The sequence below is a fragment of the Culicoides brevitarsis genome, chromosome 2, assembly GCF_036172545.1.
Source record: "Culicoides brevitarsis isolate CSIRO-B50_1 chromosome 2, AGI_CSIRO_Cbre_v1, whole genome shotgun sequence".
NCBI lineage: Eukaryota > Metazoa > Arthropoda > Insecta > Diptera > Ceratopogonidae > Culicoides > Culicoides brevitarsis.
This window is the reverse complement of record NC_087086.1, coordinates 31645378-31659643: the sequence shown is the minus strand read 5'-3', so window position 1 is coordinate 31659643 and position 14266 is coordinate 31645378. Positions and strand designations below refer to the sequence as shown.

The 14266-nt window shown below is 26.7% G+C and overlaps 2 protein-coding genes across 2 annotated transcripts in view; both read left to right on the top strand.

The window, feature by feature from the left end:
- The first annotated feature begins 1145 nt into the window (after window positions 1–1145).
- On the top strand, window positions 1146–2440 carry LOC134831409 (phospholipid scramblase 4). The gene is made up of 5 exons (XM_063845135.1): window positions 1146–1309; window positions 1430–1483; window positions 1546–1701; window positions 1757–2292; window positions 2351–2440. Exons 1-5 carry the CDS (start codon window positions 1243–1245, stop codon window positions 2387–2389), a joined length of 852 nt encoding a protein of 283 aa, XP_063701205.1. The 5' UTR covers window positions 1146–1242; the 3' UTR covers window positions 2390–2440.
- Window positions 2441–4505: 2065 nt separating this feature from the next.
- Window positions 4506–14266, top strand: part of LOC134830956 (sodium/potassium-transporting ATPase subunit beta-1-interacting protein) — a 68386-nt gene continuing 58625 nt past the window's right edge. Inside the window, exon 1 of the mRNA XM_063844574.1 lies at window positions 4506–4599. Within this exon, the coding sequence (XP_063700644.1) occupies window positions 4546–4599 (54 nt within the window). The 5' untranslated portion in view covers window positions 4506–4545. The remainder of the gene's footprint in view (window positions 4600–14266) is intronic.

Below are 14266 nucleotides of genomic sequence, written 5' to 3'. Positions count from 1 at the left end.
GAAAAAAATATATAATAAATAAATAATAATGATAATAATTATATGAAACTGAAATTACAACAAAATAAATTATATTATTATTGTTGTTGGGTAAGATAAAAAAAATGTGTTTTATTTATAAATTAATTTTAAAAAAAATAATTTTCATCATAATTAATTTTATTATTTAAAATAAAAATTATTTTAATTATTTTTATTTTTTTTAAGAATTATTTTTTTTTAATTTTATTTTTTTACAATTAAATAAAAAATTTTTGTAATATTTAACGAAATTTTTTCAAAAATATACCTTAAAAATATTATATAAAATTAAAATTTATTAAAGTTTTTAAAAATTTATTTTTTTTTCTTAATTTGTTAAAAAATTAATTAATTAATTGTTTTTTTTTTAAATAATTAAAAGCTTTAAGCTAATTAATTTTTTTTTTCTTATGATTTTAAGCTTTTGAGAAAAATAATTAATTTTATAAATTTTCTTTATTAATATGTATTAATTTAATTATTAATTATATTATTAATTCATTATTTCTAAATTTTTTAAATTATTAAAATTATTTGAAAAAAAAATATTTTTTTTTATTCAATAAATCAAGTTTCCTTTAAATTTCAAAAAAAAAAAATAAATAAATAAATAAAGAAAAATAAATTTTATATTATTTTACCAAAATTTTCATATTGAAAATTAAAAACTCTTTAAAAAATTTTTAGTAAACAGTTTTTGAATTTTTCTCATTTTTTTTAAGCATTAGTTAAATTTAAATTTCGTAAAATATATAAAAATTATTTTATTTAATTAATATTTTACTAAATATTTCCTTTTTTTAATTTTTTTTATCATTTTATTTTTTTTCTTATCTAAAAATCTTAAAACTCGACTAACGAGATTCAAATTTTTCCATTATTTCCATTAACTCATAACGCCAGAATATCCTTCCACGCACGATAACGAACGCTTAACTCGTAACCGATAAGCAACATTATCTCTCTCATCGCTACCTCGCTCACCTCAACACTCACACTTTGGTTATCTGTAAACTTTTTATCGTTGACTATCGCGGCAATTTCATGAAGATAACGCAAAACAAAAGGTACTCTAAGTCTGCTCGAAACAATTAGCAGTCAGTTGTTATTCGCTTTGACGTTGAACGATAGGGAACGGAAACGCAAGTGAATCATTTTTTTTTTGTTTTATTGATTTACATTTTACGCTCTTGAGACTTTAATTTCGGTAATTCACAAGAAATGGACAACAAAGAAACCGACGTTGTCCGCACGGAACCTAAATTGAGATACGCTGACCCGCCATTAGGTGAGAAATTACTAAAAACCCTTGAGACGTAAAAAAATTGAGAAATACGCCACGAACTGATAACAGAAAAACCTTATCGACGCAAAGAGCTATAATTGGAATTTTCTCGTTGTTTTGTAGTGCATCGGGGTCCTACGAGTATATTGGCGCCCAATTTCGGAGAATCCTATGATCGTAAGTGATTTTGTTTTTATAAGAAGCCTTTGTTCACGTTAAGAAAAACATTTTTTTTGAAGTGTCTCCAAATCGTCAACCGATTTTTACGACAAATTCCTCGAGATCTGGCGGCACAAATGTTCTTGGAGGAGCTCAAATCTTACCGTATTCGGGTCTGGATTACTTGACAGGAATTCCTTCGGTGCATTTTCATCAAGCCTATGAATTAAATGAATGTGAGTCTCTTAAAAAAAATTCGTAAAAAAAAATACTTACTAAATTTCTTTAAAGCCTTGAACGCCGTTTCATCAGAAAGTCGCTTCACGATTCGTGGTCCATCGAACGAAGCTCTTTTTGTCGCTTTAGAACGTTCTTCATCCAAAGATCGGTTGCTTTGGGGATCCTCTCGTCCCTTTGACATGCATTTACTGGACAAGACCCATCAGGAATCCCTCATTTTTGAACGTCGTCATGAATGTGCCTTCGTTTGTTGCTGCTGCCGAAGCGAACATATGTTCATAGTTAAACCGCCCGGGGACATCATTGGCTTCATCGAGGAGGAATTTTCTCTCTTGAGTACTGAGCTAAGTTTGAGAAATTCTGCTGGAGAAGCTCTCTATCGCATCTCGGTGCCAAAATATCACAAATTTTACATGCCCAAAGAGCATTTCTTTAAAGTTATGGATGGCGATAATTTGACTCAAAAAGGGTCAATTGCTCGCAAATGGAATCCTGATACGAATTTGTACACGACAAATGTGTATTTTACCGATCCGGATCTCAATGTGAGGCTTAAGAGCTTGTATATTGGAGCAGCGTTTTTATTGGTAAAAATATTTTTTTTCAAAAATTTAACTTAAAAATTAATTTTTTAATTTTTTTTAGGAATACATGTACTTTCAGTCTTATTTGGCACGATGTTAAAATAAAATTTCATGATTTTTTGTTACTAAAAAAGTATTTTTTGAAAATTAACGGTTTTTAAATTTTTTGACTTCAAACCAAAATGTTCATTTTGCTCAGGATATCATCTGCAAGACACCTGTTGATCAAAAATTTTATATTTTCCGTACTGAAGTAACGAAAATTGTTCATTCATAATTTTTTTCAAAGGAATTTCTATCAATTTATGACTTAACTTCTAATTTTTTTCAGTTAAAAACATTTTTTAATATGAAATTTACCATTTTTCAGATAAAATTTCCCAAAAAATCCCTCATAACGTGTCAAAAATTCAAATTAAAAAAAGGTCCCATCCACATTTAACGCCAGCGCATCCATAAATTCCTCGTTAACGCATCGGAATTTACTTCATTCATTCATGTGTATGCCGTTAAACTCCCATACACCCTCGCTAGAAACCTGTTTTTTGCCATTCATTCGTGCACGCACACAGAGACGAATTATTTTCAACTGTAACTTGAACACTTTTAAATTCGTTAGTTTAGTTGTGATTTTGCTTTTGCTCCGTGCACGTTCAGATCGGACCGAAAATATTTTTTTTTGTGTAATCTCTCGTGTGCGTGTATGGTATTTATAGAGATACTAGATAAATAGATATACTGCGTGAGAATATTCGAAGAAATTTATTTTTTTTAATAAATAAATCAGAAGAATTTCTAACGTACGAAAAAAAAATTATAAAAATAGTGTGAAAGCCTCTTTGAAGGACAAGAAAAAAAATAAAAAAATTAATCGGGTTATGAAAAAAAAAATTATTTACTTGAAAAATTTAACAAGAATTACCGAGCCGCAAAATTAAGGCAATAAACGCAAATAAATAAAAAAAAAATTAAAATAGAAAGTAAAAAAAATATCAAACGAAGATATTAACAAGGCAAGTAACATCATTAAATTAATGAAAGTGTAACAAACAAAAAAATCGTAACATATAATTATTTAAAAAAAAATATTAAACGAGTCTTCGTCACATTCGAAAATATTTAAAAAAAACAAAAAGTAATTAAATAAATAAAAGAAAAATTAAATAAAAATATTTTTTTAAAAAAAATAAATTTTTTAAGTGAACCATGAAGAAAAATATGCAACAACATGTTGATTGTTGATCATGATCGTCGTTCGTTCATCATTCGTCTTACGTATTCGTGAATAAATAAAAGTCCAAGTTCGCCGTAAAAAAAAATGTATGCCGGGTTTTTACTTACTAAGTAACCTTGCAACTGTAGGAGTATTAACCACCAACACATTCAAGCGTTGTTGTTGCATTTTTCATGTGAAAAAAAAATTGTTGTAAAAATGAATTGAATATTATTTACCTGAGTTGGTACGAAGTGATGAACAAAACATAAAAATAACGTTAAAACAAGAAAGAAAGAGAAAAGATGAAAGACGAAAGAAAAGAAAAGAATGGACGAACACGAAACAATTGTGCAATCAATCCATGTTTTTGTATTTATTTCTATCGTGTTTCGATCAAAATATTTATTTAAAAAAAATATTTTTGTTGAAAAAAAAATTAATTTAAATTTTTTAAAATGACAAATTTCGATTGTCATTCAAAAATTAGTCATCACAGATTTTTTTGCGGAATCTTATCAGTACAAATTAGTTTTGACTTGCTCGCATGACACACATTTATCGCGAAATTATTCGAATAAATCGATATACCAACTTTTCCACTTATATATATTTATTTTATTTTTAGATAAGGAATTCATCATCGTCAACGATCGATTGCTGCATTAACTTGGAATCAATATAAAAAAAAATATTTTAGTGAAACTGGCTAATATTTAAATTTTCATAAAAATAATGAGAATTAAATGAGAAAATTGTGAAAAAAAATTTAATAAAAAAAAGTGAAAGAAGGAAATTAAAAGAGAATTAATAATTTTTTCAAAAGAAAAAATAAAATCAAAGGAAATAATAAAATAATTCATAAAATGCTATAAAAAAAAGAAAAAAAAAATTAATGAGCGCAAATTTTTAATTATCGATACTTTTTCAATATAAAAAAAAAGAAGTTAGAAAATTAAAGAAAAAGTTATTAAATTGGATAGCTTCGTTATCGTCGCCCCGGAGAATTTTTTTCATTATATGGATTATTAAAAGGACATGATATGGGATTCTGTACAAGACGACATTTTTTGTTGTCAATATGCACTTTGCAATTGGTAAGTTCAAGCACGTAGTATTTGTTACATTTTTCTCAGTCTTTTGTCTCAGTGGTTGGCGTTTTCAAGGTTTTTATATTGATTTTGGAAGATTTTTAGAAGATAAATGGAGTGACATAAGCATTTGTTACGTGGATTTAGCTTGGGGATGGTCACGTGATGTGAGGAAATTCTTGATCTGGGTTAAATTGAACGGTTTTTAGATGTCTCGGGGGAATGTTGATCCACTTTTTTCTATTAAATTGGCTTATTTAGAGGAAATTTGTTGGTTGTGATGTGAATTTTTTATTGTGGAGTTTTTTTTAAGAGAATCGACTTCAGCTGTTTTGAATTTTTTTGTTGTTTTTTGACTAAAAATTGCTTGGTTTGGATTAAAACGTATTAATTTTAAGAGACCTTTGTAAAAATTTTAATTATTTTTAAAAAAAAATTATTTTTAAATTTATTAAAACTTACCTGAAAATCAATTTTTTGCTTAAAAAATTTTAACAAGAACTCCCAGAAAAAGATCATAACTCCTCAAAAGTATAAAAAATTGAAAGAATTCATCACTTCACTTCAAAACAATATTTCACTGTATGCATTGTTTAACGAAGTGACGATGACGAATCAAATATCATGAGCCGTAGTTTACATTTCCAGCTAAAAACAATTTGATTTGTTGAAACTTGTTCTAGTTCTCTGTATATTTACAATGAAACTACTAATAATTTACAGTTTAAACAAATGATCTAGACTTTGAGTACACATATTGCTTCATAAGAGAGAAAAAAAATTAAACGTTGATGAGCAAACATTTGATACAGGTGTGAAATATTAAAATTATTACTTACGGAATTTTTAGGTGAGAAACATTTTTTTTAGAGCACAAATTGATAATCATCATAGAAAAAGGTCAAAAATATCAAAATTCACTTTTCTGTCCCTTTTTCGAGTCACGTCACGCTAATTTTGTTTTGACCACTTGTCCCTCGGGAACACGTGCTTCACAATTTTAATTATTAATACACAAAAAGTTGCAAAAAAGGATAATTTTTGGGACATGTACCTTTCATACGAGTATCAAAATATCCCGAGGCAAGATGTTAATTGTTCCTTTGTGAGTCCCTTTTTTTCCACAGACGGAATAAAATGAGCTAAAAATGAAATAAAAATAAGATTAGTCTCCCTTTTTGTTTGTTTTTCGGAAGGAAGTTGAAATTTTTTTATACAATTTTGTGCAATTAAAATTTAACTGACTGAAATCTGGGGTAATATTATTCAATGCTTCCTATTTTGTATAATTACCAATCTCACACACCATTTCCGAATATTAATTAGCTCATTATGTGAGGTGACATGATGCATGTTTGCCAAAAAAAATGTTCCTCGTCATTTCCTCGTTGATACGATGATGATGGCTTGTCTAGTTTCCTCTAAAAAAAAACAAGAAAAACACATAAAAATAAAAGAAAAACTTCTTACTTTGCATAAAAGGCACATAACGAGTTAAGAAGTGACAGAAACGTGCATGACATGCCAAACAATCAGAAAAAAAGTACAAATTTAAGTGTCAGATTTTTGTTGTTGCCTTTTGTGTTCACATATGTATCAAATTACCCCTTTTTTCACGCGCGCCCGGTAAAACGTTAGCTAAACTGCTTATTATGATAATTTTTTAAAGCTTTTTATTTTTCCGAGTCTATCATTGCACTGTTTGCTCTGTGTCGAGGGATGATATAATAATAATGCCTCAACTAATAATAATAATAATATGTCGGTCGAGTTAGGTTTATTTTTAAGTTATTCCTGTGTCGCTTTCTCTATTTGTTGAGGTGCCTATAATAATAACATAAAAGTTTCCCATTTTTCCTCATTTTTTTTTTGCTCCAGTATTAATGTCATTTTGGCATTAAATGTGTGTGTGGATGACTGGAGTCCCATTTTAATGTTATTGCTATCCGTAATAGGGCAATGTTTTACTGAAGCGAATATAGGTTTTGGGACAAAAGTGAATTAGCGAGTGTTTGATGGGTGATTTTTGAGTTGTAAAAGGGTTTTTGAAATGACTTTTTAACCTTTTTTGCTTTGAAAGTTTATTTTTTTTTTGTGAATTTTTTCTTCATTTTTTAAAATTTTAAATAAAATCTTATTTTTTTATTAATTTTTTACAATTATTGTCAAAAGTTACAAGTTTAATTAAAAATTTTAGAATTTTTATTCCTTTTGACGAACTTCAAAAATTTAATATTTCATAAGATTTTATCTAAATTTAATAAAAATTAATAAAAAGTACATAAAAATTCATAAAAATTTCTAATTTTTGAAAAAATTGTACTTAGAAAAATTTTTTTAATAAAAAAAATTTTTTAAAATTTCTGAAAACATTTTGTAAGAAAATTATTTTTAATGCTGAAAACTTTAAAAAAATTAAAGAATTTATAAAATTAAATTTTTCAGAAAATTTTATAATTTTAAATCAATATTTATCAAAATTTCAATAAAATATTGTAAGATTTTTTACTTTTTAAAGAATCTTATAACTTTCAATAAAATAAAAATTAAGTGATTTTTGAAGAAATTTTCATAAAATTTTAAAAGTTGATTTAAAATTTTTTTTCAAAGATTTTTCAAAGCCTGAAACGCATCATTACCCTCACCTCATATAAAAGTTCTGTCATAAAAGCCACAAAATTGACACCTTGACACCTCGAAAAAATTACCTTAGATAACATTTTCTGCGTTGAGATGCAAATTTTATGTGACGCGCCGGATGAATGACTATTTTTTCTTCTCTTTATTGACGACCTAACAACGGCGATGTCGACAGCAGTTGATGACAGCCCGTTGCCAATATACTTCGACACAGAGAGAAAAAGTGTGTTAGTTAAACTTTTTTAATATATGCGGAAGAGGAATTTTATACCTTTAACCATTTTGTATATTTAGCTTATATATGTCACTAGCGGGAAGCCATGAGAATGCATTTGGGATTGTGGTATGTCGATCCCTGTAATTTTTTTTTGTTTTCCTCCTAAATTTGTTATTTTTAAAAAAGCAGATTTTGTTCGATAAGAAAAGAAAGAAATAAGCTAAACACTCCTTAAATTTTTTGCTTATTAAATAATAAAAAAAATTCTTTAAAATATTCTTTTATTGTGCACTCCTTGAATGAATGACGTGACTCGGACTCCCCCATTCTATATTTTTTTTGTTTTCAACAAAAAACAAAAACAACAAAAAACTTCAACTTTTGATTCACGAACGTTGTTTGCTTGCTGCAAGCACCTGATGATTAAGTGACGCAACGTTGCAACTTGTCAAATAATTTTTTTATTTGTCTAGACACTGAATTATGAGTCAATGATACCTGACTCCTTTCTTTCCTCCATGTTTCGTGCTTGCATTTTATGTCCGTTTTTTTTTTGCAAAAAAAAATATATTCTTCGAAAAAATTCATGTGTGGCCTGCTACTTAAAATTTTTCGCAGGAAATAAATGAATAATTCCACAAAATGACAAAATTTTAATTTTTTTGTGTTAATAAAGTGCGGAATAATCACTACCGAACAAAAAGATAAAGCTGTAGATAAGGATTTAATCACTTCTGTATTTATTTTGTAATTATTGTTATTGTTATGCTCCAAACAAACATTTCCTCGTTCGCACTCTTCGCCAAGTGACTTCACAAAAAAGAAGCGAAGCTCACACACTTTTTAATTGGTCCATTCCAGAAAATTGTTATTATTATCGTTGTTCTTTTTTTGTTTTTGTAGATAATGCGAGTACAGTCATTAAATGTAATACTAATAACGATAAAAAAAAATATGAAAGAAAAACGAGAAAAATGAAACAATTTAAAACTATTACCGCAACGAATACAAAAACATGTCGAATAAGAAGAAGTACGAACGAGAGTGTAAATAATTTATAAATGTGTCGTCCGTCTTGCTTGCCTCTTTTACGAACAAGTACCGAACAAGTGACCAACCGGATGCAAGAGAAATTCCTTGAGGCAACAATGTATTTAATCGCAAATCGATATTTATTGTTATTATTATTGTTTAGTTTTGAGCGCCTTTCGTTTTGAGCGTCACATCGAAGGCCCATCAGCATTAAATATTCACTCGTTTCGTAATTGCTTTATACTTTAGTTTTGTTTTTTTGGACTTTCCTAACTAGAAAAGAATTGACCCATAAAAAATATAGCACGTGAAAGATGTATTAAACCCCTCTAAGAAATATCTGGTTTTCGTCTCGGTAGATTCATTGCCGCTTCAGATGATGAGTTCGTTTGCTTGAAAGATTTGAAAAGAATTTAATAAGAAGAAAAGTAATCAAAAGTTACAGAGACTTACGTGAGGAGACGTGTCTTAAACGCCAAACGTGACTCATCAAGAAAGCATCTGATCATCAATTTGATTCGATTCGTGCAGCATGTCATTAAAAACGAATCTGATTTTTATTTATTTTTGTATCGCACTGATTACGAGAGGCACACGGTGAATGGCATAGATGAAATTTTTTAGAATTTGAAATGAAATCAAGAGTGAGGACGGGCGATGTCTCAAGGCGCCAAAATTGGTTTCATATCGTTTTGCACATCACTCGATTTTATCAATTAATCGAAAAAAATTTTTACATTCGATTTTTTGATGGATTTGTGTTAATTAATTAGGCCTAAAGTAGTCGAAAAAAACCTAAATTCAAAATTCTGGAATGAGCTTTTTAGATTTTAGATATTTTTTAGTGCATTTGATGGTTCTCAAGTACCTCTTTGACATACCCAATCAAACTAAAAGTGCCTAAAAACACTAAAGTTCATTCCAGAGTTCTGAATTAAAAATCTCATGCCACATTTTTTCGATCAATGATGAAATCGGGTTATATCATTTGAAGGTAGATCAACTGAAAAAGAAAGAAAATTAATTTTCAAGAAGAAGAACCGTGAGCTGTGATATTAGTGTTTAAGTAGTTGTTAGTGTGTCCAATAATGAATTTAATGCCGTCAAATAAGAAAAAATCTACTATTAATTAATTTCTATATATAAGATGTTATGATTAGTTAGTAATCAAGTCCCTTTAATTAATGTCATTTGTTGTATAAATTTCTGGTGTAATTTTCAAAAAAAAATTAAATTTAAAAGTTTTAGAATTATAAAAAAAATCTTACCTATTGTCTGGCTTCAAATTATTTTCCAATGAAATTTTTCAGTAATTTTAGCTCCTTATTAAATAATAATCCCTTGATTGACAAGTCTGCAGTATTTCCTGTCACAAATGTTGTTAAATTTAACTAAAACCACAAAAAATATAAAAAAAAAGTTAAACAGCTATTACATTAAACATTACACTGCATCATAAAACGATTACTTTTATTGATTTGATTTCTTTTCTTGTCTATTTATGTCTTTTCTATAGTAGAGCACTTCCATTACATCACAACGCGCCAGTGTCGAACAATTTTTAAACACACAACAAACCCATTTAAATTGCCTTTTGATTTGATTTTTATTTTTATCGTCATCGTCATCAACTACGACGACTACTATACTTGTCTTCCTATCTCTGTTTCGAAGCTAATCCAAAGCAATTCACTTACCTCATGAATGCATGAATGTCGTTCACTGCGTTTTATTTTGTTTTTCTTCTTCCAACCTGTCTATAAAGAAAAAAAATCAATGTTTTGTCTACCAATTTACGACTTTCGTCTATCGTTAGTTAATGTGCTGGTTGATAAGAAATTGATTTTTTTATGTTTACTAATTGACTTGCTTCGAATCAACTTTGAACACGGAAAACAATAACATCCAATTATGAAATATTTTCGAAAAAAAAATTCAAAGCGAAGGACAGCAACACTTGACAGCTGTTCCACATTTTTTGTCGTCCAAATTTTTTTATGGCAGTGCAAAATTCCTGATCACATCATTTTTTGTACCAACTATGAGTTTGTCCAAGTATGACTAAATAATTCAATATTGACTATCGAACTGCATTGAACATCTGGTCCACTTTTTTTACACGAAATTTTATTGGCATAGGTTGCGAAATCTACATGCAATGGAAAATCTAATCAAAAGAGGCAATAAAGAAGGGAAACCAGATATTGGGTGCAAAATTCATTGAGATGCACTCGAACTGAAAGTTGACAGATTTAATATAATTTTAATTCAATATGGATTTTTCAGGAATCAAATTCGGTACTTTATATTTTTTTATTTATTGTGTTGTGTCATTTATTTATCATCGCAAAATATTTAGCAGTGCAGCTTTTGTTGAAATATCAGTTTGCTTGTATTTATCGCAAATAGACAATTTTCCGATGAATTGAAAATGAACAGGACAGAACGTGAAATTGCATCGCCGTGTTTGGCAGACGAAAAATTTTCAATAATGGATATTTTGGGATTTAACGAGGAGAATTTACTGAAGATTGCGACGAACTGATTATAGAAACTTTCTATCAATTTCTGATTATATTTAAAAAAATTAAAAGAAATAATATTAATTATTAAAAATTAAATTAAAAAATTTTTTGATTTAAATATAAATTTAAAAAAAAATTAATTTTAATTATTTAAAATTAAATTCAAATTTTTTTATTTAAATATAAATTTAAAAAAAAATAATTTTAATTATTTAAAATTAAATTAAAAATTTTTTACTTAAATATAAATTTAAAAAAAATAATTTTAATTATTTAAAATTAAATTAAATTTTTTATTTAAATATAAATTTAAAAAAAATAATTTTATTTATTTGAAATTAAATCAATTTTTTTAAAAATATAAATAAAAATAAAAATTAAAATATAAATAAAAAAAAATAATTTTAAATTTAAAATAAATTAAAAAAAATTATTTAAATATAAATTTAAAAAAAAATAATTTTAATTATTTAAAATTAAATTAAAAATTTTTTATTTAAATATAAATTTAAAAAAAAAATATTTCATTTATTTAAAATTAAATTAAAAATTTTTTATTTAAATATGAATAAAAAAAATAATTTTATTTATTTATTTTATTTAAAATTAAATAAAAAAATTTTTTTATTTAAATATAAATTTAAAAAAAAATAATTTTTGTTATTTAAATTAAATTTAATTATTTTTTTTATTTAAATATAAATTTAAAAACATATTAATTTTAATTATTTAAATTGAATTTAATTATTATTTTTAATTTAAATAATTAATTTTTATTTAATTTTGTTATTATTTATTTAATTATTTTAATTTTTGATTTTCTTGTTTAATAGCGTTGGAACTTTTAGACTTACCTCGAACATCCAACGTTGAAATCGATTACCGAAATGCATTATTTTAGCCTACCTTAAAAACGAGAAGAGGATCCTAAACTCGAAATATGTGTACGTGGGCTCATTGATAAAATTTATAAAATTATTTATTATCATTTATTATTTATTTTACAAGCAGCAAGCTACACTCATCATCAACAAAGAAGCAATAATATTTTCACAAAAAGCCTCCTTTGCCAACGGCTTTCAATTGCTGTCAAAGGCAGAAACAAGTCTAGTCTGGCTTGTTGTCGGACATAATAAAGCGGCTTTTGTACAAAAGAATCTACTATTTTTTAGCAATAAAAAATATTAAATTTTGTGGAATCCGACTTTTTAACATGAAACATGAAAAATTATGAAAAATGACCAGAAAAAGGGATCAAAAAGGATGTTATTTATGATTTTGTAACTTTGTTAGAAAACTCGTTGGTTTGCCAAAATTTGATTAAAACATGTAAAAAAAAAATATGCGATCCACTTTTCACATATGTTCGTGAACATCAAAAAAAAAATGTAAATTCCATGAATTCTTTTTTATTTTAATCGACCGTTGTTCCTGTAATTGTTACAAATTTTAGTTTAAATAAAAAGTTTCGCATTCCTCACATCTCTTCAAAAGCTTTTGAGTTGAACGTTCAAAGAACAAAAGCAAAGATGTAAGAGATCTGTTTTCGTACACATCATTAATGAATAAAACTCGAGTCTGGAGTGGAGGAACTTCAAAAAGTTGTAGAAAAAAAACGGTAATGAAACAATAACCTATTCAACACGAAATAGAATGAGAACGCCGCACGAATACAAGCAAAAAAGAGACATGAAAAAAAGTCGTTAAATTGAGAGAAATAGATAAGAGTAATGCAAAAATAACGTATTTTTCATTGCATCCATTCTCCGGCGGTTGAGCGTGCTTCAAAAGTACGTGAAAGTGCCTTCCGAGAGATAAATAAAAGAATAGAAGCAAGAAAAAAACTTCATTTAAACAATTTATTGTGAGATAATACGAAAATAATACTTTTTGTTCGTTCCGAGAATATTTCTTATTTTTTTCCGGACCATTGGCGTTATCAACTTGCACATTACGGGGCGACTATTAATAGAATAATGCCGATAATAATGATATTTTTGAAAGCTCAATGATGATTGAACGATGCCGAGAGAGTGTTATTGACCCAGAATCGATTCTCGATCAAAAAACAAAAAGCCGAAAGGAAGTAGACAGCTATAATTTAATTTATAACTCCCTCGTCAAATGTGTTGTGATTAAATCTAAACAACCGACAAAAAGGTTAAAAAATTGAATTATTACTGCTTTGGAAACCAGAAATAGTAAAAAAAAGAGAAAAAAATATAGAAACAGAAGACGCAACGGAAATGAAATTTATATTTCAAAAAAATGTTGGGAAACATTTCCCTGTTGCTTTTGGTCTTTGTGAACTTTTTAAAAAATTGTACAAGAAGAACATGCAAAAAATGCACTTTTTCATAAATTTATTAAATCAACTTTTTTTTGTGTGGGTTTCATATTCAGGCTTGAATTCAGGGTTGCAAAATTTTATAACTTAAACTTAAAAGAATTTAAATTAAAAAGTAAAATTGACTTAAAAGCTTAAGTTTTTAAGTTAAAAATATTTTGACTTAAGTTTAAGTTTGAAGAATTTTTAAGTCAATTTAAATTGTATATTTTAAGAAAATTTTGGGAGTTTAAGTTATTTTAACTTAAAATTAATTAAAATATTTAAATTTTAATTTTAAGAAAATCATTTTTAAACTTTTTGTTTTTAAAAGATTTTTTTTTCATTAAATTCATTTTTTTTAGTCAAAAGCAGGGCTGCAAAAACTTATGACTTAAACTTAAGCTTCAAAAACTTATGTGACTTAAACTTTAACTCAAGTTTTAGTCAAAAGAATCTTTTGACTTAATTGACTTTTGACTAAAGCTTAAGTTAAAGTAAAAGTAAAATTAAGTCAAAAGTCAAATGTTTTTTGAAATTTCGATCATTTTTTGAGAAAAAATCCAATTTTTTTGAAATTTTTTAAAAATTTTGTTAAATTAAGTCAAATAATTTGACTTAAGTCAAACTTTTGTGACTTTTACTCAAGCTTAAGTCATAAGTCAAATGGATTCGACTTTTGACTTAATAAGTTTTGCAGCCCTGGTCAAAAGTCAAACTGATTCTAAACTCAGAGAATCAAAATTATAGGGCTTCAAAACTTATTAAGCCAAAAACCGAATCCATTTGACTTATGACTTAAGCTTGAATAAAAGTCACAAAAGTTTGTCTTAAGTCAAATTATTTGACTTAATTTACCGAAGTTTTTAAAAAATTTTCAAAAAAATTGATTTTTTTCCCAAAAATGGTCGAAATTTCAAAAAATATTTGACT